Source organism: Salvelinus namaycush, chromosome 6, assembly GCF_016432855.1.
Source record: "Salvelinus namaycush isolate Seneca chromosome 6, SaNama_1.0, whole genome shotgun sequence".
Classification (NCBI taxonomy): Eukaryota; Metazoa; Chordata; class Actinopteri; order Salmoniformes; family Salmonidae; genus Salvelinus; species Salvelinus namaycush.
Genome location: NC_052312.1, coordinates 36,699,534 through 36,724,009, shown reverse-complemented (window position 1 = coordinate 36,724,009; position 24,476 = coordinate 36,699,534). Strand labels below are relative to the sequence as shown.

The following is a 24,476-nucleotide window of genomic DNA, read 5'->3' as shown; positions in this document are numbered from 1 at the left end:
GTATAGGCCCTATATATGTATTTCCATTTCAGCCAGGAGACTTCACACACACAGTAAAACAGAGGACACAACGCATCGCACTTGCGCAAAACGTTACAATTAGAAAAATACAGTACATTCAAAAATAATTCAGACCCCTTGACTTTTTCAACATTTTGTAATGTTACAATCTATTTCTAAAATGTATTAAATTGTTTCCCCCCCCTCAATCTACACACAATACCCCATAATAAGCAAAAACAGCTTTTTAGAAATGTTTGCTAATTTATATTTAAAAAATGAAATATCACATTTACATAAGTATTCAGACCCTTTACTCAGTACTTTGTTGAAACACCTTTGGCAGCTATTACAGCCTCAAGTCTTCTTGGGTATGACGCTACAAGCTTGGCACACATGTATTTAGGGAGTTTCTCCCATTCTTCTCTGCAGAACCTCTCAAGGTCTGTCAGGTTGGATGGGGAGCGTCGCTGGACAGCTATTTTCAGGTCTCTCCAGAGATGTTTGATGGGGTTTAAGTCCATGCTTTAGCTCGGCCCCATACAGTGGCTTGCGAAAAGTATCCACCCCCCTTGGCATTTTTCCTATTTTGATAACTTACAACCTGGAATTAAAATGGAATTTTGGGGGTTTGTATCATTTGATTTACACAACATGCCTACCACTTTGAAGATACAAAATATGTTTTATTGTGAAACAAACAAGAAATAATACAAAAGAACTGAAAACTTGAGCGTGCATAACTATTCACTCCCCCCAAAGTCAATACTTTGTTGAGCCACCTTTTGCAGCAATTACAGCTGCAAGTCTCTTGGGGTATGTCTCTATAAGCTTGGCACATCTGGGATTTTTGCCCATTCTTCAAGGCAAAACTGCTCCAGCTCCTTCAAGTTGTATGGGTTCCGCTGGTGTAGAGCAATCTTTAAGTCATACCACAGATTCTCAATTGGATTGAGGACTTGGCTTTGACTAGGCCATTCCAAGACATTTAAATGTTTCCCCTTAAACCACTTGAGTGTTGCTTTAGCAGTATGCTTAGGGTCATTGTCTTGCTGGAAGGTGAAGCTCCGCCCCAGTCTCAAATCTCTGGAAGACTGAAACAGGTTTCCCTCAAGAATTTCCCTGTATTTAGCGCCATCCATCATTCCTTCAATTCTGACCAGTTTCCCAGTCCCTGCCGATGAAAAACATCCCCACAGCATGATGCTGCCACCACCATGCTTCACTGCGGGGATGGTATTCTCGGGGTGATGAGAGGTGTTGGGTTTGCGCCAGACATTTTCCTTGATGACCAAAAAGCTCAACATCTGACCAGAGTACCTTCTTCTTTTATATGTTTGGAGAGTCTCCCACATGACTTTTGGCAAACACCAAACATATTTTCTTATTTTTTTCTTTGCTCCGTTCACAGCATGATGCTGCCACCAATATGCTTCACCGTAGGGACGGTGCCAGGTTTCCTCCAGACGTGACTCTTGGCATTCAGGCCAAAGAGTTCAATCTTGGTTTCATCAGACCAGAGAATCTTGTGGTCTGAGAGTCTTTAGGTGCCTTTTGGCAAAATCCAAGCAGGCTATCATGTGCCTTTTACTGAGGAGTGGCTTCCGTCTGGCCACTCTACAATAAAGGCCTGATTGGTGGAGTGCTGCAGAGATGGTTATCCTTCTGGAAGGTTCTCCCATCTCTACAGAGGAACTCTAGAGCTCTGTCAGAGTGACCATTGGGTTCTGGGTCACCTCCCTGACCAAGGCCCTTCTCCCCCGATTGCTCAGTTTGGCCGGGCAGCCAGCTCTAGGAAGAGTCTTGGTGATTCCAAACTTCTTCCATTTAAGAATGATGGAGGCCACTGTGTTATTGGTGACCTTCAATGCTGCAGAATTTTTTTGGTACCCTTCCCCAGATCTGTGCCTCGACACAATCCTGTCTCGGAGCTCTACGGACAATTCCTTCGACCTCATGGCTTGTTTTTTGCTCTGACATGCACTTTCAACTGTGGGACATTATATAGACAGATGTATGCATTTCCAAATCATGTCCAATCAATTGTATTTACCACAGGTGGACTCCAAACAAGTTGTAGAAACATCTCAAGGATGATCAATGGAAACAGGATGCACCTGAACTCAAAATTCAAGTCTCGTAGCGAAGGGTCTGAATACTTATGTAAATAAGGTATTTGTCATTATGGGGTATTGTGTGTAGAATGTTTTTAAATACATTTTAGAATAAGGCTGTAATGTAACAAAATGTGGAAAAGGTCAAGGGTTCTGAATATTTTCCGAAGGCACTGTATTCACCCAACACTCACGTCTGCCAGAAATCCCACAGTAAAAGCTTCCTGCGGCGTGGAGCCCCTAACCCCTTGCACCATGTCTCAGGCCAGCATGCAGAAAATACTTATCAACCACCCCCTCCCCATTTCAGAGTGGACATTTGTACAACCCTTCCCCTACAAAGTACTGTGTGGCAGCACTTTTCATCCTCTCATTGTACCCTTGTCTTTCAGTCCATCCTTTCTATTGAAATGTCACTGTATGTATTTGTTCATTCCTTGTATATTGATATGGAATACATCTGTCCATCATTGAGTGACCCTGATTAATCATATTGCATGCATGTAATCTCATCCCAGGCACAGAGTCAAAACACTGAGATCAAGTCAGAGCCGTTTATTTCATAATGAAAAAGCATAGAACCACAGTGACAGAGGACATTTATATATCGGTCACCTTTATCCATGTTAACGATAAATATTTCCTGATTTGATCAGCATTGAATGATCAAACAGCTCATGCACTTGTGCCGTACTACTTGTGTTCCTCTGCACAGTTACAGAACGCATTGTGTGTTTGTCCTGAGATCGACTGTCTCTGAGAGGCACATCAGCAGAGACCGTGGATTAAATATCTGTCGGCTAAAGCTGAGTGCAAGCTGTTTGGGTGGGGGAATCAATTAAAATACCTAGAATATCTATACATTGGACCTAGTGTTTGCAGTGCACCCAACAAGAAGCACACTTATGTAATAGTTGAGTCATTTTATGCAAATCATCACTGATGGCACCAGCCCCCACACATCTGGAACTCATGTCACTGTCATTACAGGCAAAACAAATTCTCATCAGTCCAAAGTCACGTTTCTAAGTAGCCACTAATTTCTTACAACCCTACCCTGTTTCCCATCATTCCCACACTGTTTAGCTTGGAAGAGTGAGCCATGGAATAGAAGTCACATAACCTTCAGCATGTGACAAATGCAGTGACTAACCAGCTGTCATGTGACCAGTGCAGCATGCCAGAAAGCTGCCCTCCCTCTAACATCGAGGCCTGCCAGGTGTATGTTACTAGGCATTTTGGCACAAGGGGAAGCAGTGACATGGTGATCACGCTCTCCCTGCAAGGCACAGAGCAGGCCTATAGGCAGATATCCACAAACTTGTTTATGTGGAATGGTACTGTACAGTACCTGTTCTAAAGCATATTAATTGCTTAGTCTGTCCAACAAGACTCATTCACTTATTACCCTCTTTTAGTTATAGGTTTCCCAATGAGCCACCCCCTGACAATGGCTTTTAACCCCCACAGAGTTTAATTAAAACGAATCCCTATAATGTGGAGTCCCACTCCTTTCCAGACCTGGGTTCAATTACTATTTGAAATATTTCAGATACATTTAGTGTTTGGTCTAGTCTGTCTGGAGTGCCAGATAGATGGGGTTTGCACTTCTTTTGCGACTATTCTATTGGTTCCATTGTGCCAGGCATGTTCAATCAAACCCAGATAAAGTATTTGAAATGATTTTGAACCCAGGTTTGTTCTCTTCCCAATAGTATCAGATACCCATGGTAGTGATGTCAGAGACTCGTGGTCATGATATCAGAGCCCCAGAGATAAAAGGTCAGTCTGAATGTCAGACAGAGGAAACCACACATTCTCAGCCCCTCGTGAACCATCTGATGATCTTATCCGATTGGATTTCTAGAAACAGACACATGACAACAGATACACACACGCATGTGCACACACAAACATACACACAGGGACGTACGGACACAGACACACACACTCGAGGAAAGGCCGCACATAAGGCTAGTATTTTCCGATGTCAATGACAAGTTAGCTGAACACAAGACTTCGGACATAAGCCTGTCCCTGTTGATTTAATTAGTAACTAATGACAACCACCAAACAACACCCAGAGAAACAGACTTGTTTATGTTGACAGGTGGTACACAAGGTTAAAACCTCTTGGAGTTGTGCCCTTCATAACATCAAAGAGCTCTATGATGGCTGATATAGACGCCTTCTATATTGGTTTAACAAAGCAAGCTTTTACAAGGTCCTCTCCCCTCAACTACATATATTACTGCTACGTGTGTGTACCATTATGTACTACCAATACAACTACAGTACTATACACTCACACACCACAATTCCCTTAAAACTGGGCTCTCCAACCCTGTTCCAAGAGAGGTACCCTCCTGTAGATTTTTCGCTCCAACCCAAGTTGTAACTAACTTGATTCATCGTATCAACCAGCGAATTATTAGAGTGAGGTGTGCTCGATTAGGGTTGGAATAAAAACCTACAGGATGTTAGCTTTCCAAGAACAGGGTTGGAGAGCCCAGCGCCCTAAAACAACAACAAGATATCCTGTGATGCGGCCTTGCATTCCATTTATTTAAGAGCAGAGTAAAATAAGTGTCTTTCTTACCTGGCTCCTCTCTATAAAGTGTTGAAAGTCGTAGGCGAGAGACAGATGTTGAAATAGAGTAAGAGACGTGCACTCGGACAGAAAGTCAGGGCTGAGGACACAGCGACAGAGAGGGGGACATACACGCTGTAGTTAGCAATGGACTACCAGCTGCTCCACAGAACACAGGAGTCCCCCCCTCTCTCTCTCTCTCTCTCTCCATCTATCTCACTCTTCCACTCTCTCTCTTTCTTCATCCCCTGTCCAGTGCCCAGACTATGACGTAACAGTTGGCTACAATGTGGCCATGCATGTTTTATGGATGGCCAATAAATATATTCCATTTGTAAGAGGCTGCTATAGAATTACAGCATGCAAAGTGATTGAATATTTCATCATTGTGCCAGCTTGGTAAAATAGCTCTGCCTTCTATTATGCCTATTGTCTTGCACTGGGCAGACATAACTAGCTGTAAGTCAGTGAAAAACCTCTGAGTAACATAATAATGAACAGTACAGATGAGGCAGAGGTTAGTGCTGTCGCAGGCAGTTGGCCAAAGTTTTCGGACACACTTCCAGATGGCAGACAGTCATTCACTGTGCTGTAGAAGGAAAGAATGCAGACTGAGTCAGAACCAGAATAGAAACTCTGTGCTATTCTTATGGAATTCCTCTAACCCTCTAGCGTCATCTACTGGCAAGGCCCATACATGGTCTGCAGCACCATGGTCTGAACCATTGACTACATAGTCAGTCTGCAAAGACAATTTATTCCTGAGGATTATTACAAAAATAATTTAAATAAATGTTGACCAGAGAAGGCTAATGGGAGGAGCTACAGGAGGATGGGCTCATTGTAATGGATGGAATGGAATAAATGGGACAGAGTCAATTATGTGGTTTCCATATGTTTGATGTGTTTGATATTGTTCCTTTTATTCCCTTCCAGCCATTACAATGAGCCCATCCTCCTATAGCTCCTCCCACCAGTCTCCTCTGATGTTGACATTATCCGCAATTGATTTCCTTCTAATTAAAATATTAACATTTGAGAAAGATATTCAGTGAGAAGTCCGTGTTTGACAGCTTTAATTAATTTAATACAAGCATTCAGAAAGTATTCATACCCCTTGACCACATTTTGTTGTTACAGCCTGAATTCAAAATGGATTAAATATATTTTTTTCAAATGTATTGAAGATGAAATACAGAAATATCTCATTTACATAAGTATTCAAACCCCTATGTCAATACATGTTACAATCACCTTTGGCAGCGATTACAGCTGTGAGTCTTTCTGGGTAAGTCTCTAAGAGCTTTGCACACCTGGATTGTACACTATTTGAGAATTATTAATTTTAAATTCTTTAAGCTCTGTCAAGTTGTTTGTTGATCATTGCTAGACAGCCATTTTCAGGTCTTGCCATAGATTTTCAAGCCGATTTAAGTCAAAACTAGCAACTCCAGTGTATATTTGGCCTTGTGTTTTTTTTTTAACCTGTGCTTAGCTCTATTTTGTTTCTTTTTATCCTAAAAATCTCCCGAGTCCTTTCTGATGACAGGCATACCATAACATGATGCAGCCACCACCATGCTTGAAAATATGAATAGTATATAGGGATGTGTTGTGTTGGATTTGCCCCTAACATAAAGCTTTGTGTTCAGGACATAATGTTATTTTCTTTGCCACATTCTTTGCAGTTTTACTTTAGTGCTTTATTGCAAACAGGATGCAATGTTTTGGAATATTTTTATTCTGTACATGCGTCCTTCTTTTCACTCTGTCATTTAGGTTAGTACTGTGTTAGTAACTACAATGTTGATCCATCTACAGTTTTCTCCTATTACAGCCATTAAACTCTTAACAGTTTTACAGTCACCATTGGCCTTGTGGTGAAATCCCTGAGCAGTTTCCTTCCTCTCCCGCAACTGAGTTAGGAAGGACGCCTGTATCTTTGTAGTGACTGGGTCTAATGATACACCATCCAAAGTTTAAATAATAACTTCACTTTGCTCACAGAGATATTAAATGTCTGTTTTTTTTAAATACCCATCTACCAATAGGTGCCCTTCTGTGCGAGGCATTGGAAAACCTCCCTGGTCTTTGTGGAATGTGTTTGAAATTCACTGCTCGGCTGAGGGACCTTACAGATAATTGTATGTGTGGGATATAGAGATTAGGTAGTCATTCAAAAATCATGTTAAACACTATTATTGCACACAGAGTGAGTCCATGCAATTTATTATGTAACTTGTTAAGCAAATGTTTACTCCTGAACTTATTTAGGCTTACAATAAAAAAGGGGTTGAATACTTACTTTAAAGTACAACTTAAGTAATTTTTGGGGGTATCTGTACTTTACTTTACTATTTATAATTTTGACTACTTTTACTTCACTACATTCATGAAGAAAATAATGTAACTTTTTACTCCATAAATTTTCCCTAAGACCCAAAAGTACTTATTACATTTTGAATGCTTAGCAGGACAAGAAACTTGTCAAATTCAGGCACTTATCAAGAGAGTCTCCCTGGTCATCCCTACTGCCTCTGATCTGGCAGACTCACTAAACATACACAAATGCTTTATTTGTCAATTATGGTGGTGTCGGAGTGTGAAAGAAAATGATGGCGTCTGGTTTGCTTTATATAAGGAATTTGAAATGAGTTTTTACTTTTACTTTTTATATTTGAGTATATTTTAGCAATTACATTTACTTTTGATACTTAACTATATTTAAAAACCAAATACTTTTACACAAGTAGTATTTTACTGGGTGACTTTCACTTTTTCTTGAGTAATTTTCAATTAAGGTATCTTTACTTTTACTCAAGTATGACAATTGTGTACTTTTTCCAACACTGTTTATTATATATTTTACAAATGTATCCACTGCACTCACTCGTTTTTGTAAATATATAATATATCCCCCTAACCGAACGTAGCATACACTACCAGTCGTCACACATTTTAATGGTGGGTGAGACCGGAAGTAAACATCATGTGACGTTGAAAATCAGCTGATCAAGTGTAGACATCTTTAGTCACGACTACAACGGTTAAGTCATACATTCCTGGCTGTATTTCTCTGGTATTTAATTAATTGATACATCGCACTAAAGGATTTACAATATTTTAAAGCATGTTGCATTTATTGTATTGAAATCACGGTGTTTATATTTTCAAGGAAACAAGATCCTAGACTGCTGCAACCATGGCGCTCAGCGATGCCGACGTTCAGAAGCAGGTAACGTTACATTGCAATTACAGCCTTTTAACCTTCACCCGTCTATCCATCTGCTGCTCTATTTAGGCCTTTTTCCTTTCTTATCATAAATTATTGCAACTGTATATTTGTAAGGAGCAGAATTGTGATTGTATCATGCCATGGTTGTCATTGAAAAAAATCTGAAATACTACTACTAAAATACAATCACAATGTCTAGTATGATTAGGACTTTTTAATTGTTAGTAAATTGAATTTAGACATCTAATTGCAAAATACAATTACTCAGTGCTGTATTTGTGAGGGAGAGATGCAATATATGGTCACATGATGGTAAAACCCATGGTCAGCTGAGGAGTCCTATGTCTGGGTGTCTTGTCTCACCAACCCTTATCATGCACTGTATATAAAGTAGAATTGATTAGGAGGCTTCATAATTACAGTTCCCTCTGTAGTTTATGGTTTAGAAACATGTTTTGTTAGATGAACATTACATGGGAAATTATGGAACAGAAACGTAAGCTATACACCAGGCAGACACATTCCACACCACATTGTGGAACCAAAAGAGACAAGTTAATTAATGTACAGGGTAATGAAGCTTTTTAAGTCTGCCTCTTGACTCTCTTCAGTATGAAATATGACTTGGAAAGCATGCCTAATGTGGTGAGTCTTTTACTGTCAACTCATCTCTAATTCACACTGTTTTTTCCCACTGTATATAGATCAAACACATGATGGCCTTCATTGAGCAGGAGGCCAATGAGAAGGCAGAGGAAATTGATGCCAAGGTACAGTGCTTATTCACAAGTGACTGGCATAGTTCAGCACACACACATATTGTGTGTTTTCAGCAAACACAAACTCAAAAGATTTGCATAGGCACATTCAACTAAAATAAGAAAGAATGATCCCTCTAAGACGTAATGAGAATTTACTAAATTAAATCAATAATTTTAGTTGTACCTTTAAAAGTTCTACTGGTTCAATGCTTCTTAAAATGTATCCTCAACAGTGAGGAATGACCCTACCAGCATAAAGACAGGGCCTCCTCATTGCATGCTCTGAGTGACAAGTGTCTCCCCCTGCAGGCGGAAGAGGAGTTCAACATCGAGAAGGGCCGTCTGGTGCAGACCCAGAGGTTGAAGATCATGGAGTATTACGAGAAGAAAGAGAAGCAGATCGAGCAGCAGAAGAAAATGTTAGTCACTCTTTTTCTTTACAGCTCAGGCAGTGTTGCTGCTAGTCTCTCAGCTCCCTCAGAGACTTCCTCAATCTCTTCTTTCTCTAAAGAGGCATTTGTCTGACACACAACTTCCTTTAAGTCTTTTATATTCTAAATTTGAAGTCACATCCAACAGCTCATTCATTGTAAGAAGCACAGTATATGTTACAGTAGCTATGGCTTAAACCTGCTTGGACCTGTGATGTGGTCCTGTGCCACAGCCTCTTGTTTACTTACCTCTCTTCCTCTACAGTCAAATGTCTAACCTAATGAACCAGGCTCGTCTGAAGGTGTTAAAGGCTCGCGACGACATGATTTCAGTAAGTTTAATTTGTCTTGGCTGGCATATTATTTTGTTCAAACACAGCCAGAGGCATGATGTTCTGCTACAGCACCACATTCTATGTAAATAATAGGCTAACCCTCTCAATGTGTGTACTCAGGAAATGTTGAGCGAGGCGCGTCAACGGCTGGCCAACATAGCCAAGGACCCAGCCAGGTACCCAGCACTGATGGACGGGCTGGTTCTGCAGGTGAGGCCTATTTTGAAATAATGCAATACTTGACACAGTTTGTGTTTTATTAGGATTCCCATTAGCTATTGCTAAAGCATCAGCTACTCTTCCTGACGTTCACACAGAACATAAAACATGACATAATACTGAACATGAATCGACAAGAACCGCTCAAGGAGAGCTACATGCGTGGAAAATAAGACCATCAGAACTTAAAAAGGTCCTGTACTGGGATAACGCTGAGAGAAACAGAGAGAACTATTATTTTAGGCCTACATTCATATGTTACATTCAGTATAGTTGATCAGTTACACAGTCCTGCATACATATCAGTATGCTGTACATAGGCCTGCATGTTATTTAGGTCAAAGGTGTTGTGCGGTGAGTTTTTGATTTTATTTAAAGCAAATGTTTTTAATGTGTTTGTTGCTCTCCTGTTTAATATTAGGGTTTCTATCAGCTTCTTGAGACCAAAGTGACCATCCGCTGTCGTAAACAGGACCTGCAGGTGCTTCAGGTCAGAAAGAGTGAAAAGGATCTAACAGTTCAATGTTGTTCAAGTGTATTTCCTTGTATACCGGGTTGATGCATGATTCATATGTTGTATTCCTATTCAGACGGCTATCCAGAAGACCATTCCCATCTATAAAGCAGCAGTGAAGAACAATATTGAGGTTCGCATCGACCAGGACAACTTCCTGTCCCCAGACATGTAAGAAGACAGTCCCTTGTCTCAATGTGAACCCATTCATTTCAAATAGGTTTTTACTTTGAATTAGTATTGATTGATTAACACATCATTGCAAAAAATTGTCTTCTGTGGTCTTTCTAAGGTGTCAGTCAAGGGTTCATGAGTTAATTCAAAGATGTTTGTATGTCTCCTTCAGTTCTGGAGGTATTGAAATCTACAACGCTGATGGGAAGATCAAGGTGTCCAACACCCTAGAGAGCAGACTGGACCTCATGGCTCAGCAGGTAAGGGCACAGGGACAGTCTCACAGGAACTATAATGGCACTATGAACAGCTAGCACATCTAGTTCATTGACAGTTTTCCTATATAAACAACCAACAGTGTGAATATCCTCGCATAAAGCTATCGGCTTACCATGATTCTTTAGATGTATACACTGTGTGAAGTTTTGCACATGATTGTACTGCAAATTCTCAGATATAGTTTGGCCCCTTACTCTGTGGTTTTTCATGAGGTTCAGCTTGGCACTAATCCAGTGTCTGTCTTTCTGCTCAGATGATGCCTGAGATTCGAGTGGCTCTCTTTGGTCAGAACCAGAACCGCAAGTTTTTGGACTGAGTGTCTCCATCCATCGTCTTGAAGAGGAGTTATTTATTTTTGTTGTGTGAAAGTTACCATTCCTGTGTCTGTGAGAAGAATTCCAAAAACGCAGTTAGAAATGGAAAAGACACCATTTGTTGTTTTGTCATGTATTGTTGTATTTCTGTATATCTTGGGACAGTATAAAAGTTGAACTTCATTGCAGATATGAGTAGGAGGAGCAACTTTTGCACAGTGTTAATGGATCTGCTGCTCCCCCTGGGGATCTTGGTTTACACACCGTTTACACACCGGAGTCATCAGCCCGTGTAGGCTTACCCTGGCGTGACGTTTTGATAACTGTATAAATCTCTCTAGGACAAGGTCACTTTTATCATTGTATTAACCTCAAAAAATTTTACCGCTAATGTGGCTATAATAAAGAACTACAAATGCGGGACGAGACTGACGAATCGAGGCAAAGGTAAGAATCTCTAGCATTTTCGGATATGAGAGTAAATAGAGCTGAATATATTGATAAGTCACCTTGTCCTAGAGATTTACATGGTTATCAAAACATCACCCCAGGGTAAGCCTACACAAAACAGCCCTGTGTAAGTGTTTCTAAATTTACCTAAGGGAAAAAATTATGGTGGGAAAATTATCGGAACCATTTCATTGTTTGACTGCTAGGTTTTATGGGTATTGTGACACCTTCACTCTGGGGCTCTATTGTAGCCGATGCATCTTGTATCGGTTCCTTATTTCATCTAATAACATCTTCCTCTCATGAAAAAATATAATAAAAAATTGCATGGAGCATTGACTCACCCATAGCTATTTGTTCCCATCTATCACAATTAAAAGTGATGCCGGAAAAACATTGAAGACCAACTATGTCCTTATTGAATCCAATTAATTTATTGATGTTATGTCTGCTGTTGTATCATGAAACAGAAGGAAGGGTCAATATTTCCATCTGAAGAGGTTGTCGTGAAAATATGTTATAAAGTATAAATCGGTAGTATCAGTTGCCTGCTCTTTTTTGACTTTTTTCTCTATCCTGCTGTAATACCACACATTTTTTTGTGACAAAGGAGTTGGACTATAGTCTCTTGTTATTTATTAAATTGAATCATCCATGGCCCCTCCAGAGAATCTCATGACATGTTACATTTTTGGGCTGCATTCTGCTGACTAGCAACAGCCATTAAGTAAGTGGGTATAACACAATGGTATTGTGAGCCTGTCAACTCAGACTAAATAGCATAGTACTGGGGTAGTTTATTGAGAAAGGTTTGCACACTTGAGAAGGAAGAAGTGAATAAGGGAAGGGTAGAATACTTTGCTTCTGTTGATTTTCATTTGTATGTAAGTATGCTTTACTTTATTAATGTAAACTTTGGTTGAATTCAATTGTTTGATTCAAATTGTATGATTATCTCAACATTCCTGTTCAGGGCTGTGTTTCATTGTTCTTAGAAGTCAAATTGTATTTGTCACATACATGTGTTTAGCAGATGTTAATGCGGGTGTAGCGAAATACTTGTGTTTCCAGCTCCAACAGTGCAGTAACATTTAACAATACACACAATCTAAATTTAAGGAATGTATAAATATTTGGACGAGCAATGTCGGAGCGGCATAGATTAAGATACAGTAGAAAAGGATAGAATACAGTATATACATATGAGATGAGTAATGCAAAATATGTAAACATTATTAAAGGACTGTCGTATTCCTGGTTGTAATGCTGGTGAGTTACTGCCGCTCTGATATCCAAAAGTTCTTCCCGGCTGTATGTAATAACACAAAACAATTCCTGGGCTAATAATGTAAGAAATTATATGTAAAAAAGCAAAATACTGCTAAGTTTCCTAAGAGCTTGAAGCATGGCAGCCCTACCCGTCAGCACCATTTTCTCTAGTAGCATCAGCGTATAGGTTTGCAGTAGTACCTTGTGTTCTAAATTTAAAATGTGTTCTAAATTACAATCTCTGAAAAACTCTTTGTTCATTGTTGAATTAAATCTAGTATTCAGTTGAATGAGTGGCCTCAAGAAGGATTTCCATAGCTGGTTCTTCCAACCTCCAATGACACTGCAGAACAAGGTGGTTTTGCCCTCTGGAGGGAGGTATACCATCACCCTCCAGTTGGCAGCTGTGATGTGCTGTGTGATGGTATGTGGCGGGACCCCTGACCCCCGTCAGAGGGAGATGATGATGCACCAGGAGGCCTCCAGGCAGACAGGAGGTCATGTGCAGCTGACAGGTGCAGAGCAGCGGCTCGACGCACACCTTCGCAAGCTAAAAGAACAAGAGATGGCTGCGGCCCAGTTCCCTCCTGCCTTTCACTTCTTCAAGGCACGGCCCCTCATCCATAAGAGTCCCATCTTTAGCCTGCTGCAAAGGATGCCCAAAGGTAAGACAAGTAATACAGTCCTACAGCTCTAGTGCAGCTGAGGAGCACCTCGGCTCACCTTATAAATATGTTTACCATCAATTGAACTGCATTTAGTACATTCTCGATACTGGGTCACAGGGGCAGCCCTCCACATCCACAGCTCATCCCTGGTGAGTGTTGATTGGCTGGTGAAGAACATCACGTACAGGCCCCATTGTTACATCTGCTTCACATGGGGCAGGTCTGTACGGTTCGTCTTCTCTAGTCGCTGGCCCTTCCCTACCTGGGACTGCCTCTACTGGCAACTGTTGAAGACCTTGAGAGCCAACATGGCGGATCCTACAGACTTTGACTACAGGTAGCCTACTATATCATTAGAGCCAAGCAATTCAAATAGGCGTCATTGAATGAACACATGTAGTAGCAAAAAGACAACTTTCTTATTCATGGAAGGGTAGTTTATTGTCTTTTTGGATGTTTTTCCAGCTTAATGCAGAACCTCACACTGTTCACTGAGGATCCAGACACTACCTACCCGAGCCAAGATGCAGTGTGGGAGAGGTTTGAGATGGCATTCGTGGCCATAGCTGGGCTGGTCACCTACGCTCCTGTGTTTAAAGACTTTCTCTACAAGGGCTTAGAACAGCTGTTTCATGACAACATCATGTACCTGGAACTAAGAACTGGACTATCAAGGGTTAGTACTGTGGGCCTTAATCAAAAGTATATTGGGCAATGTAGTGAGCTGGAATTACATGTTACCTAGGCTATATTAGATACCTAGATTTTTTTCTCCCCTCAATGGTTTTTGGTGATGTATTTTGCCTGTTTTTATTCTGCACATCCTGCAGACATATGAGCTGGATGGAAGCATCCATGATAAAGCCTGGTCCCTGAGGACTTATCAGGAAGTCACTCAACAGTTTGTGGCTGAACACCCTAGCTTTCTAGGAGCTCGACTCATCATTTCCGTCCATAGGTACAGTACAGACAAATACTATTTATAATAATTTCGGACACTATCTGTGCTTGATTGAGCTTGCCTGTTGCAATGGAAACAATAGAATGATTGACACTGCCCTTGTGTGCACCTTAGGCTTCTAAGTGTGTCTGATGTTAAAGCAGCTGTAAAAGAGGCCATTCAGATGCAGAAGGATTTCCCAGAGTTTGTTGCAGGATTCGACCTGGTGAGAATTCTCTTCAGGGGTAGAACCAATCATTATGCCCACTCATTACTGAAAATAAATAAACAAACCATTTCATGATTTAACACATTTACATAAGTATTTATTACATTGCATCTATTTGACACACATTGCAAAATGAACTGTTCTTTTGTGGTTTTAGGTTGGCAGGGAGGACAGGGGAAGACCTCTCTGGTTCTTCAGGGAGGCCTTATCTCTACCTGCAGAGCTTGGAGTCACGCTGCCATACTTCTTTCATGCAGGAGAGACTGGCAAGCATAGGATGATTGATTTAAAACAATTGTGTAATTAACAAAAACAAATCCACGGTATATACACATTATTGTGATGCACTTATAGTATAACGTGTGTGTGTGTGTGTGTGTGTGTGTGTGTGTGTGTGTGTGTGTGTGTGTGTGTGTGTGTGTGTGTGTGTGTGTGTGTGTGTGTGTGTGTGTGTGCACGCATTCATACTTGCGCAGACCACGAGGGCACTGAAGTGGATGAAAACATTCTGGATGCCCTACTGTTCAACACCACACGTATTGGGCATGGGTATGCCTTGGCACACCACCCACTGGCAAAGGAGCTCTCCAGGAAGGGAAACGTGGCCGTGGAAGTATGCCCCATCTCAAACCAGGTAAATGCCATATTGTCAGTACTCATCATAGTACAACTAATTCCCATTGGTTAAATAAAAAAGCAGCACTGTAGGGTATTTCAGTTGGATGACAATAATGTTAATCTTAACTGTAACTCTAGATATCTCTGTGTCAGTTGTCATTAGTCCATTGAGTTAAATCAGTGTTGACGTCCCTGAATCCCTGTGTGTCTATGACCAGGTGCTGAAGCTGGTGTCCGACCTAAGGAACCACCCTGCAGCTGTGCTGATGTCTGAGGGCCACCCCATGGTGGTCAGCTCTGATGACCCGTCCCTGTTTGGGACCACTGGGCTTTCCTATGACTTCTATGAGGTGTATGTGGGCATCGGTGGCTTGAGGGCTAACCTGGGCACTCTCAAGGAGCTGGCCATCAACTCCATAAGGTGAGGTCAAGAGTTGTTTCGAGAATTTAAATGTAATAGTATTTCATGTACCTTTCATGTATCTTGATGGTATTACCTCTGTTTGCTCTGGATAATAAGTGTTTCATCTCTCATGACTGTTAACATAGCTAGCTAGCGTATGGGTGATTGGGTTCGGAGATTAACAACTGCTTAATTTGTAGTCGTGAAAAGTATGTTTGACAAAGTTGTAGTTATATGACCTAGTAACCACGACTCTACCATAGATATAGCTCACTGCCATCACAGTTGAAGGAGAGAGGGCTGGCCATGTGGCAGAGGATGTGGGATAAATTCATCTCTGAGAACTCAGACAGTAATCCCTGAGCAGTCAAGGACGGGACATCTTCAAAACCACAATGATGTCAACTCAGCTCTATATGATGTCAATGCAGACACATATTCTATGACCCTCTTTGGTGAAAATATACAGTGAATCAATAACAAACCACAAATGAGCGGAAATACAGGAATCATATTTATTCTTTCTTTGCATTTACATTCAGGACCAAGGAGAACACAGCTCAATAGCATTTCACATTCTGTGAGGAATGTACATCTGTCTCCATGAAGCTATGTACAACCAACAGCTCACTAAGATCACACAGTCATCTCACTGCTGACCATCTCACTGCTGACCACTGGCTTTTCAAAGCATGATGATAATGTGTTCATAACGAAGTGATAGGGTGATAATTACCAGTCGATAATAACTCCTATAGTCCTGCTGTATTGTTTCTGGTACAGTAGGCCTAACTATCTCAGTGTATCAGAAGTCTTTAATCAGATTCTGTATGTTCCATTGCTGCCCACTACACTCCTGAATGATGAGCTGGTAGTAAGTGTCCTCCCCTGGGGCAATCTCCAGACATCTCTTTGTCTGTCTGTTCTGGATGGCTTTTCCCTGTAAAACACAGCAAACATTCTACTGTACAGCATCCCACAATAAAAACCACTAAAATGTGAATTACAGTTCTTTTAGCCATGGTTTTGGGCATGTTGCCTTTGAAATTCACTGTGTTTCAATATGCTTATTAGTATACATTTTCCTTTTTACAGAGTGTTGTAATACTCACCTGTTGGAAGTCCCAGAGCATGTGGAATCCCTTCTGCTTGGCCACCTTGCACTCATACAGTCCTGGGGTTTGAGTGCCAGTATCCACCAGACAGCGATTACTGTCGTACTTATGAGACCTAATGCCTCCAATGTAGATCTCCCTACTGGCTCGATAATAACAGCTCTGGACAGAGAGGATAGATATTTAGGCTTTTCTGAGTCTGTGGTATTGACAGTACTTTGCATTGTGGTATGGGTTGAATCCCAAGTCTGCCATGGGATGGACCATATTATACATGTAGTTAAATAAAAAAATACTAAGCAATGATTCTACAAACCTGAGGACCATAATAATGGCATCCAAATAAAATAGGTATGTTCCCTGGAAATGGGCCTTGATCTATACAGAGGTCCATCTTCAGATCATTGACCAGCTGTTGCTTTTATAGACAGAGATTAAACGGTTATAAAAGTGCAGATTATCATCCTGGTACAGTGTATATACATACAGTATAGATAATGAATGTGTTATGTCAAGTATGAATGTATTTACAAATAAAAAGTGGGTAGTGTCTTGGTCGCGTAGCTGAATCAATAGTATATAATAGAACAGCAGAGTGGACTGTGTGTGTGTCTGTGTGCAGAACAATGATAAACGTTTCAGCATCACTCACAGCTCCATAACCAAGCAAGTCACCCAGGGGGTCTAACATGGGATACACGTTATCCAGATACCACTGGAAGGGTTTGCAGTTCAGCCTCTTTCTCAACTTCTTCCTCTCTGAAACATCCCCAATGTCTATGCCATGATCCTGTGGTGAGAAAGAGGAAGATTTCTAAATCAGAAACACAGGCCATGTGAGCAATCCATCAATTATCCACCTACTTTTTTTACCCTCCAGATATTTACATAGATCATACTTCAATATCCTTATTGTGGCATTGAATAATGTAAACTTTTCACACAAAGTGCTAATTCTGACTGTCTAGTCTTCTTTCAAGCTGCAATAACAGTGACGATTGTTATTCTATAGGAGCACCTGAACAAAGGCTTGATTTTGAATTGTTTGTTCTGTACAGTACACTCTTAGAAAAAAAGCTGCTCTCTGGAACATAAAAGGGTTCTTCGGCTGTCTACATAGGATAACCCTTTGATGAACCCTTTTTTGTTCCATGTATAACCCTTTTCACCTAGGGTTCTACATGGAACATAGTTCTACCTGCAACCAAAAAGGGTTCGGTCCAGGTAGAAGGGCCGTAGACCCATTTTGGAACCCTTTTTTCTAAGAGTGTACCTTCAGTGGGATGTTCCAGGCAATGTTGACATTATGTTTGTAGTCATCCATCCAGACCTCAGCCACTCTCAGAGCATTCCTCTTCATTGTAATGCTCAGGTCGGGGAGATAGGGTTTATGGGCCCTCTCGATGTGGGCTATTTTAGAACAAGGTATGACCTCGACACTTCCACCACAAAGCCACACCTAGACACACCAAACACCAAGAGAGAAGGAAGAGTTTATAGATATGGACTGAAGTGTCTGGATGTTGGATGTAGATTGGTTTGTTCAGACTGAATGACTCAAGAACAGAAAGTAATTCTACAAACACGAGTCTGCTTTGATTTCAAACATTCATTTAGAAACTGTAGCAGAGGGGCTTACCCGGATACCCAGTTCAACATTTTCACCTCCATAGATCTTCATACCACCATCCAGAGCACCAATTTCCCCAAAGAACAGGCGATCAACCACTAGTATGCCCATAATGGAGGGGCTCCTGGCAAACATACAGGACAAATTATGGTCAATTCCACATTGGGAGAAGTGACATTCATTTTAATGAATAGATAACGCAAAATAATAATCCAGTTGTAAATATTAGGTAAGATTTTCCTCCCAATGCTGTGCTTTCCTTATCGTCTATTCAAACAGATTTGTGAAACTGGACTATCATCCGATGATGAAATCACGAACAACTCACTTTCCTGGCTGTGACTCGTCTTTCAAGGCATACCACTCAGGTCTGAAGGGCTCGTACATACACCACAGGGCCCAGTCAAAGGTGTCTGCAGCAGGCCCATAGCGTGTGACGGTCAAGTCATCGAAATGGACTTTGTCAAACACCGGTGTCAACACTAACGTGCGGTCCTCCTTTATCCGAGCTAACAGAGGCTCAGCCCTGTTAACACAAACACAGAGTCAAAACACAATTTTGAGGGGGGGATTCAAAAAGTCTCACTGAGATATTTCATTTAGACTACCATTCCACATGGACCTCTATGTGGGCATCCAAGATGGCCACCACATCTCCTGTAGCTTCCCTCCACCCTGAGAGGCGGGCCTGTGTGAGACCGAGCTGCTCTGAGTGTCTCACTCTCTTCACCAGGCCAGGACGCTCTTCATGGATGAAGCTGATGTAGGCATCCAACTTCTCCTTTAGATCCTCTGTGAAAGCAGACACTTTCAAATCAGTGATACACAACAAATGTTGAAAGCCACACCTATGTTCAATCTAAATGTTACCAAATATACTTTGAAATGTTTCTAAGAGGTGAGAAGAGACCAATTAGGCAAACCATTGGAGCTGTGGTCATCCACCAGTATGATGTCTTTGAGCAGGCGTTGGGGGGTCTTGTCTATGATGCTGCGGACGGCTCTCTTGATGATTGACAGGGCCTCGTCCAAGTAGATCAACACCACGCTGATGGTGGGCAGGTCATGGGGATACTGGTGATTAGCACATCTAACAGGCACAACAAAAACATTTGGTCCACCACATATCATTCATTCACTTCACCAAAGCTGCTGTTTCACTCTTAAAGTTAGTCAATTTCAATGTCATTTGTCAAACTGCATTAAAAGTGCTGAAGATGGAATTAACCTCTGATGACCTCGGATGCAACAGACTGTGGTTAGAATTCAGAAATCTTGAGTTAGACATAATTTGCTGTGTAGAGGTGGCGGAGGGATGAGGAAAATGATTTACTTAGGATCGCGAGTATCAGGGATTTCCCTGTTCAGGGGTAGTCTGTCACTCAGGAAGGCGTTGTATCCATACACCTGAAACAGCCCCTCTGCCTCTTTCTGCTCCTCCTCTGAGAGCTCATCACCCCAGCTTGTAAACAGAGCTGAGTTTGGGTACAACTTCTTCACCACCTTCCTCTCCTTCTTGACCTCGGGAGCCTTCACAGCCTGCCCCTCTTTCAGACTGATCCCGTTGTTGATTGACTTCACTGTGGACAAACATGACAGCTGCTCATCAAACTATAATTAATTGGTTATTACTGTATAATTCAGATTGTTTAAGGCTGCCAAATCAATGAAATACAGGTGGCTAGTTGAGCCACATAAGTCACTCCTTTTGATACTGTACAAACAAAGCATGAACTTATTTGCACTGTTTGCATTAGCTTTTTAAAAGTTGATTAATAAGACTTGATCTGCCTTGGAGGATTACCTTGACATAACTGTAAAAGTAAAGTAAACAATGTGGACAACTTTGGCACACAGATGTTGATAGAAAAATGTAACAAATTTTGTGCAACAATCAACAGTATACAGGATTAAAGAACATTCTAAAATTATTATGGGCCATATTTGTTTGATTTGATCTAACCCTTTATCAGTTTATTAAACTCTTTATTTAATTGAGAACAGATTCGCTTCTACAATAATCACTGTGAAGTGTGAAATACATTTCTGGGATCAACTCTACATGTAGCTTTAGGCTAGATTCTAATTTGTTCTCAAATCCTCCCCTCTAAATCTGCCCTACCATCTAGAACAGTGGCAGACTGCAGTCCAGGTACAGTACGTGGACAGAGCTACTGCCATTTCCCTTCCAGGTAAGTCACAGTTAAATGAAGGATATTGAGACTTACACAGCTTCTCAATGTGAGCCTCCATCTTCTCCAGCCTCTTGAGCATGTCCTGGCCCCTGGACGAGTCATTCTGATGGGCCCTCTGCAGTCTCTCCCCATGAGAATGAACCTCCCACTTAATGGATGTGATGTAGAGTATTCCAGCAGCCATGGCCAGCAAAGGGGCCAGCCCTCGGACCCAGCCTAGCCTCATCATCCCTCTGAGTGTAAGCGCTCAGCCTGGGGATACAGACAGGATGACTTTCCTCTCTCACTCTCTCACTGAGATCCAGGCTCGCCTGAAAGGAGGGAGGGGTGATGTAAGACATTTCCAAGTGAACAAAAGAGAAGAGCAGTCGCAGATCGTTAATCAAAAATCTATTTTGTTTATTACAAGTTCCAACAGGGAGAAAACTCCAGCCCAGAAGCAGAGAACACATCTAACTGGCCTTCTCTGAGAACACCCTTATATCCTAATCAGCGTACAAATGTTCTGTAAACACCAGCCCGACAGGCTTGTAGGAAGTCAAAACAGAAGGCAGTGACTTTGTCAGCAGCTACAGAATCACATTGTTTCACACAATATAATAATAATCAGTGTATCCTCTGTCCTTGTACCTCCAGTCTGGCGTCAACATTATCAGCAGTTATGAGTTTAATCCATAGCATACAGCCTCTAGTCTAGTGACCATCAACCCAAGTGTTACAAACAAAACACTGGAAATCACATGTATAACAGAAACTCCAAATATACTAACATTTTTGTTGAGCCCTGTAATTTAAATATGAACTTTTGTCATCTTAAATATTCCCATTACAGGTGAGGTGCACAATACCTTGCTGGCTGGCTGGCACTCAGTGGGTGTGAGTTTCTCGTCACTCTCCTCCCCTAGACCAGTGGACCTCTCCTTGCTGTCAATCACTCACTGTCCCTGGTCCTGGAGTTTTGGTCAATATGATAATTGGCAAAATGATGTGTAAATGTGTAAAACACAGGGCTTTTCAGATGAAAAGTGCACTGAAGCAAATAGTCACTTATATTTGTCTTAGGCCCATGAATGTGTTCCTTGTAACTTTATAGCCTTTTGTCCTGAAAAATATATCAACAATGATAAACCTGGCAATAAGGAGATACATCAAACATACATACTTGCGCAGACCAGGTGGACATTGAAGCGGATGAAGAAGGGAAACGGGGCCTGGAAGTTTGCGCCATCTCAAACTAGGTAAATGCCACGTTGTCTGTCAACACCTGTAATAATATAACTAATTCCCATTTGATTCAATAAAAAAAGCACTGTAGGGTATTTCAGTTTGGGGACAATAAAGTTCCTCTTAACTTAACTAAAAGTCTAGACACAGTCGCTACCCACTGGGCACACACTGGTTGAATCGTAATTTGCCAACGTTTGTTTTCATCTAATTTCAACCAGCGTTGTAAACATTGAAATTGGGGTAAGACTTCAACCTAAATACATTGACTTAACCTGACTATCAGGTTGTTACATCAATCTAATTTCAACATAATCATCAGAACTATGTATACGTTCAAATTACATAGAAAATTCCAGGCAGAATTTTTTACAATTTTATTTATCATATTCCGTTATATTGGGTGGTTGAAATTATGTTGAATTTTATATTTGATTATACACATGTTATTTTACCTTGTTTCAATGTTGATAGTAAAATGCTATGTTTGAAGCAGCATCATTCTTTCAACATCATGCCATCATCCAAAATAAATAGGTATATTAAAATAAAATGTGAAGCCACATTGCAACTATTCTTGCCTGAACAGTGACTCCTACTGGTATATGTGACCCGTTTCAAGAAGCTAGGCGTATGTCATACGTCACTGCATCACTACTTCAAACAGGAGAACGTGGAGAATGGAGAATGTGGAGTGTTGAAATTGTGGTGGGAACCATGAACGGCTTTGAAGTGTCCGACGAGGGTGAAGGTGAAAGAGGTGGCTAGAGTCAGGGCTAGTCAGAGCATCTCATATGCAGAAGCAGTGAGAAGGGTTGAGGGATCCTGAAGAGTTCATGGTGGTGGATAGGGCCTCTCTGCAGGCGGCAGGGGTTGCCTCTCACCAGAAGGATCCAGAAATGTTACACGTCAAGAAGGTGGACTTTGTAGCATTTATAGCTATGGTGGTTAATTGTACTGCCAAAGTGGAGAGGAAGTCCAGGAAAATAGACATCATTGTGTATGCGGCAGAAAGGGCTGAAGGACTTCTCGGCGGAGGAGTTGCATGGAGTATTGTCACGTGCCGTACCACCCTCTCAGGCCCCAGAGCACAAGAAGGGAGATATATGGAGATTTGAAGGAAGGAAGAAGTGGGACTTTTATTTATGTAGTATTTTTAGTTGTGTGGATTAAGTTAGTTTTCCCCAATCACTTATGGATTTTTTTATATTTTTCAACCCTGTCCAGTTGGTGGCAGTAATGCAACTTTTGGTTGCCAACCGCTATTTAAAAACCACAGAAGAAGAAGTCCCACTCTTGCAGGAACAGGAAATGAAGGTGACTGGTCAACATGTCAGTCAGGAAATGGGTGGGGAATTTTCTACACTGACTTTTTACCTGGGCTTTGCTCTGTTAAGAATTGGACTAAGTATTTAACGTTATGTGGGTTTCTGCATTCATATTTCTAACTCTAAGCACTATGAAAGTCGGTTGTTAGAGGTACTTCCTTAAGTAATGTAAGAAACACAACTTTTCAGTAAAGCACTCATTGCATCTACAAGTATTTCTTCGTTTCCGTCCCCATTACTGAGTGAGTTTAAAGTTCATCTGAAGAGTCAAGATACAACAAAGAAACTGCCGACGAGGTTTAGACGGATTAATGCAGCCTTTTTCCCTGTATGACGACGAGTGAATAAAAATAAAAATGGAGAGACAGAAAGTAAAAGTTAGTTAGCTAACAAGGAGGGGATTCGATTAATGCCCCGGGCTCCAAACAAAAGTGACGTAGGTTAAGCACGTGGAGTAATGCACCATGCTGCATGGTTGATCACTATGACCTAGCGGCACAGATTACCGTTCGATTTGAGCAGGGAGCGCCTCCCGCACCGTCTTCACCCGGTCACGTGACGGGCCATAGCCTGGTTCAACCTGGGGCAGCTTAATCGAACTCCGTCAAGTAGAAGAACATCACGGACAAAACTGTAAATAAAGAGTGAAAACAGGAGGAGAAAGTAAACTAGTAAAAGGAATTTACTATCAAACGTGAAAAACAAGAAGGAAAGGTGATACCTTTCAAGGACCTCAAACAAATATATTAACTTCCAGGCTTTTCATGATCTGCGTTAAAAACGTATGGTGTACCATGGGATGCGCCCGTAACATCCCACCTAATGCTTACATGGATAGACCCTTCATTAACTTCTAAAATGGTCTCTGCCACTTATGATTGCCTGCTGACTGTTAAATGCGCTACATTGGGTATCTCTCTAGCATGGAACCGCGAAATGCAGGGATTGGGGCACGACCTGAATTGGGATACCATTTGGGAAAATGTATTTGTTACCTCTAAAAACCCAGCACATCAGTTTATACATTATACGTTTATACATAGAAGTTATGCAACCCCATTTAGACATTTTAAGATTAAGATGATTCCAACTCCAATGTGTGATAGATGCCTTATGAATGCTGTTGGAACACTAATGCACATGTTTCGGGAATGTCCTGTGGTGTCCCAGTTCTGGTCACATGTTTCAGATTTCCTTACAAAAATTATGGGTTTCCCTGTGAACAAAGTTACACCTTTATATTTGTTGAATGATGACTCTTCACTTCTATTGCAACTGGTTCAGAAAATAATAATTTATGCGGGGTTAACAGCAGCAAAGGTTATCCTTAGTGCTTAGATTACCCCTACAATCCTCTCGCCTCAAACATGGTTATCATATTTTCAAGATATTGTTTGTGTAGAGCGATCAGTGGCCGTGATAAACAAAGCTCAGGCAAATA

The 24,476-nt window shown here is 41.2% G+C and overlaps 3 protein-coding genes across 3 annotated transcripts; 2 read left to right on the top strand and 1 right to left on the bottom strand.

The window, feature by feature from the left end:
• Window positions 1-7,699: 7,699 nt before the first annotated feature.
• LOC120049363 (V-type proton ATPase subunit E 1-like) lies at window positions 7,700-11,817 on the top strand. The gene is made up of 10 exons (XM_038995628.1): window positions 7,700-7,783; window positions 7,880-7,939; window positions 8,644-8,709; window positions 9,010-9,119; window positions 9,397-9,463; window positions 9,587-9,676; window positions 10,107-10,175; window positions 10,276-10,370; window positions 10,546-10,633; window positions 10,906-11,817. Exons 2-10 carry the CDS (start codon window positions 7,907-7,909, stop codon window positions 10,966-10,968), a joined length of 681 nt encoding a protein of 226 aa, XP_038851556.1. The 5' UTR covers window positions 7,700-7,783; window positions 7,880-7,906; the 3' UTR covers window positions 10,969-11,817.
• Window positions 11,818-12,974: 1,157 nt separating this feature from the next.
• Window positions 12,975-15,906, top strand: ada2b (adenosine deaminase 2b). Its single transcript, XM_038995347.1, has 9 exons — window positions 12,975-13,350; window positions 13,471-13,690; window positions 13,819-14,029; window positions 14,184-14,311; window positions 14,429-14,519; window positions 14,680-14,788; window positions 14,999-15,156; window positions 15,359-15,561; window positions 15,807-15,906. Exons 1-9 carry the CDS (start codon window positions 12,975-12,977, stop codon window positions 15,904-15,906), a joined length of 1,596 nt encoding a protein of 531 aa, XP_038851275.1.
• Window positions 15,907-16,348: 442 nt separating this feature from the next.
• On the bottom strand, window positions 16,349-20,709 carry LOC120049104 (probable polypeptide N-acetylgalactosaminyltransferase 8). The gene is made up of 11 exons (XM_038995346.1): window positions 20,517-20,709; window positions 19,622-19,868; window positions 19,212-19,378; window positions 18,897-19,080; window positions 18,617-18,814; window positions 18,298-18,412; window positions 17,932-18,117; window positions 17,311-17,448; window positions 16,975-17,070; window positions 16,656-16,820; window positions 16,349-16,483 (listed from the first exon to the last, which is right to left on the bottom strand). The coding sequence occupies exons 1-11, from the start codon at window positions 20,707-20,709 to the stop codon at window positions 16,349-16,351; spliced, it is 1,824 nt and encodes a 607-aa protein (XP_038851274.1).
• Between the last annotated feature and the right edge of the window lie 3,767 nt (window positions 20,710-24,476).

Bases quoted from the DNA above. Each gene is read 5' to 3' on its own strand.
- ada2b (XM_038995347.1), top strand. From the start codon at position 12,975: ATGAGTGGCCTCAAGAAGGATTTCCATAGCTGGTTCTTCCAACCTCCA. The intron at 13,691-13,818 runs GTAGCCTACTAT...ATGTTTTTCCAG, and splicing joins CCTACAGACTTTGACTACAG to CTTAATGCAGAACCTCACAC. The intron at 15,562-15,806 runs GTGAGGTCAAGA...ACTCTACCATAG, and splicing joins CTGGCCATCAACTCCATAAG to ATATAGCTCACTGCCATCAC.
- LOC120049363 (XM_038995628.1), top strand. From the start codon at position 7,907: ATGGCGCTCAGCGATGCCGACGTTCAGAAGCAG. The intron at 8,710-9,009 runs GTACAGTGCTTA...CTCCCCCTGCAG, and splicing joins CAGAGGAAATTGATGCCAAG to GCGGAAGAGGAGTTCAACAT. The intron at 10,176-10,275 runs GTCAGAAAGAGT...ATTCCTATTCAG, and splicing joins AGGACCTGCAGGTGCTTCAG to ACGGCTATCCAGAAGACCAT.
- LOC120049104 (XM_038995346.1), bottom strand. From the start codon at position 20,709: ATGAGGCTAGGCTGGGTCCGAGGGCTGGCCCCTTTGCTGGCCATGGCT. The intron at 19,379-19,621 runs GTAAATCATTTT...TGTGCCTGTTAG, and splicing joins CCTGATACTCGCGATCCTAA to ATGTGCTAATCACCAGTATC. The intron at 18,815-18,896 runs GTAGTCTAAATG...TTGTGTTAACAG, and splicing joins ATAGAGGTCCATGTGGAATG to GGCTGAGCCTCTGTTAGCTC.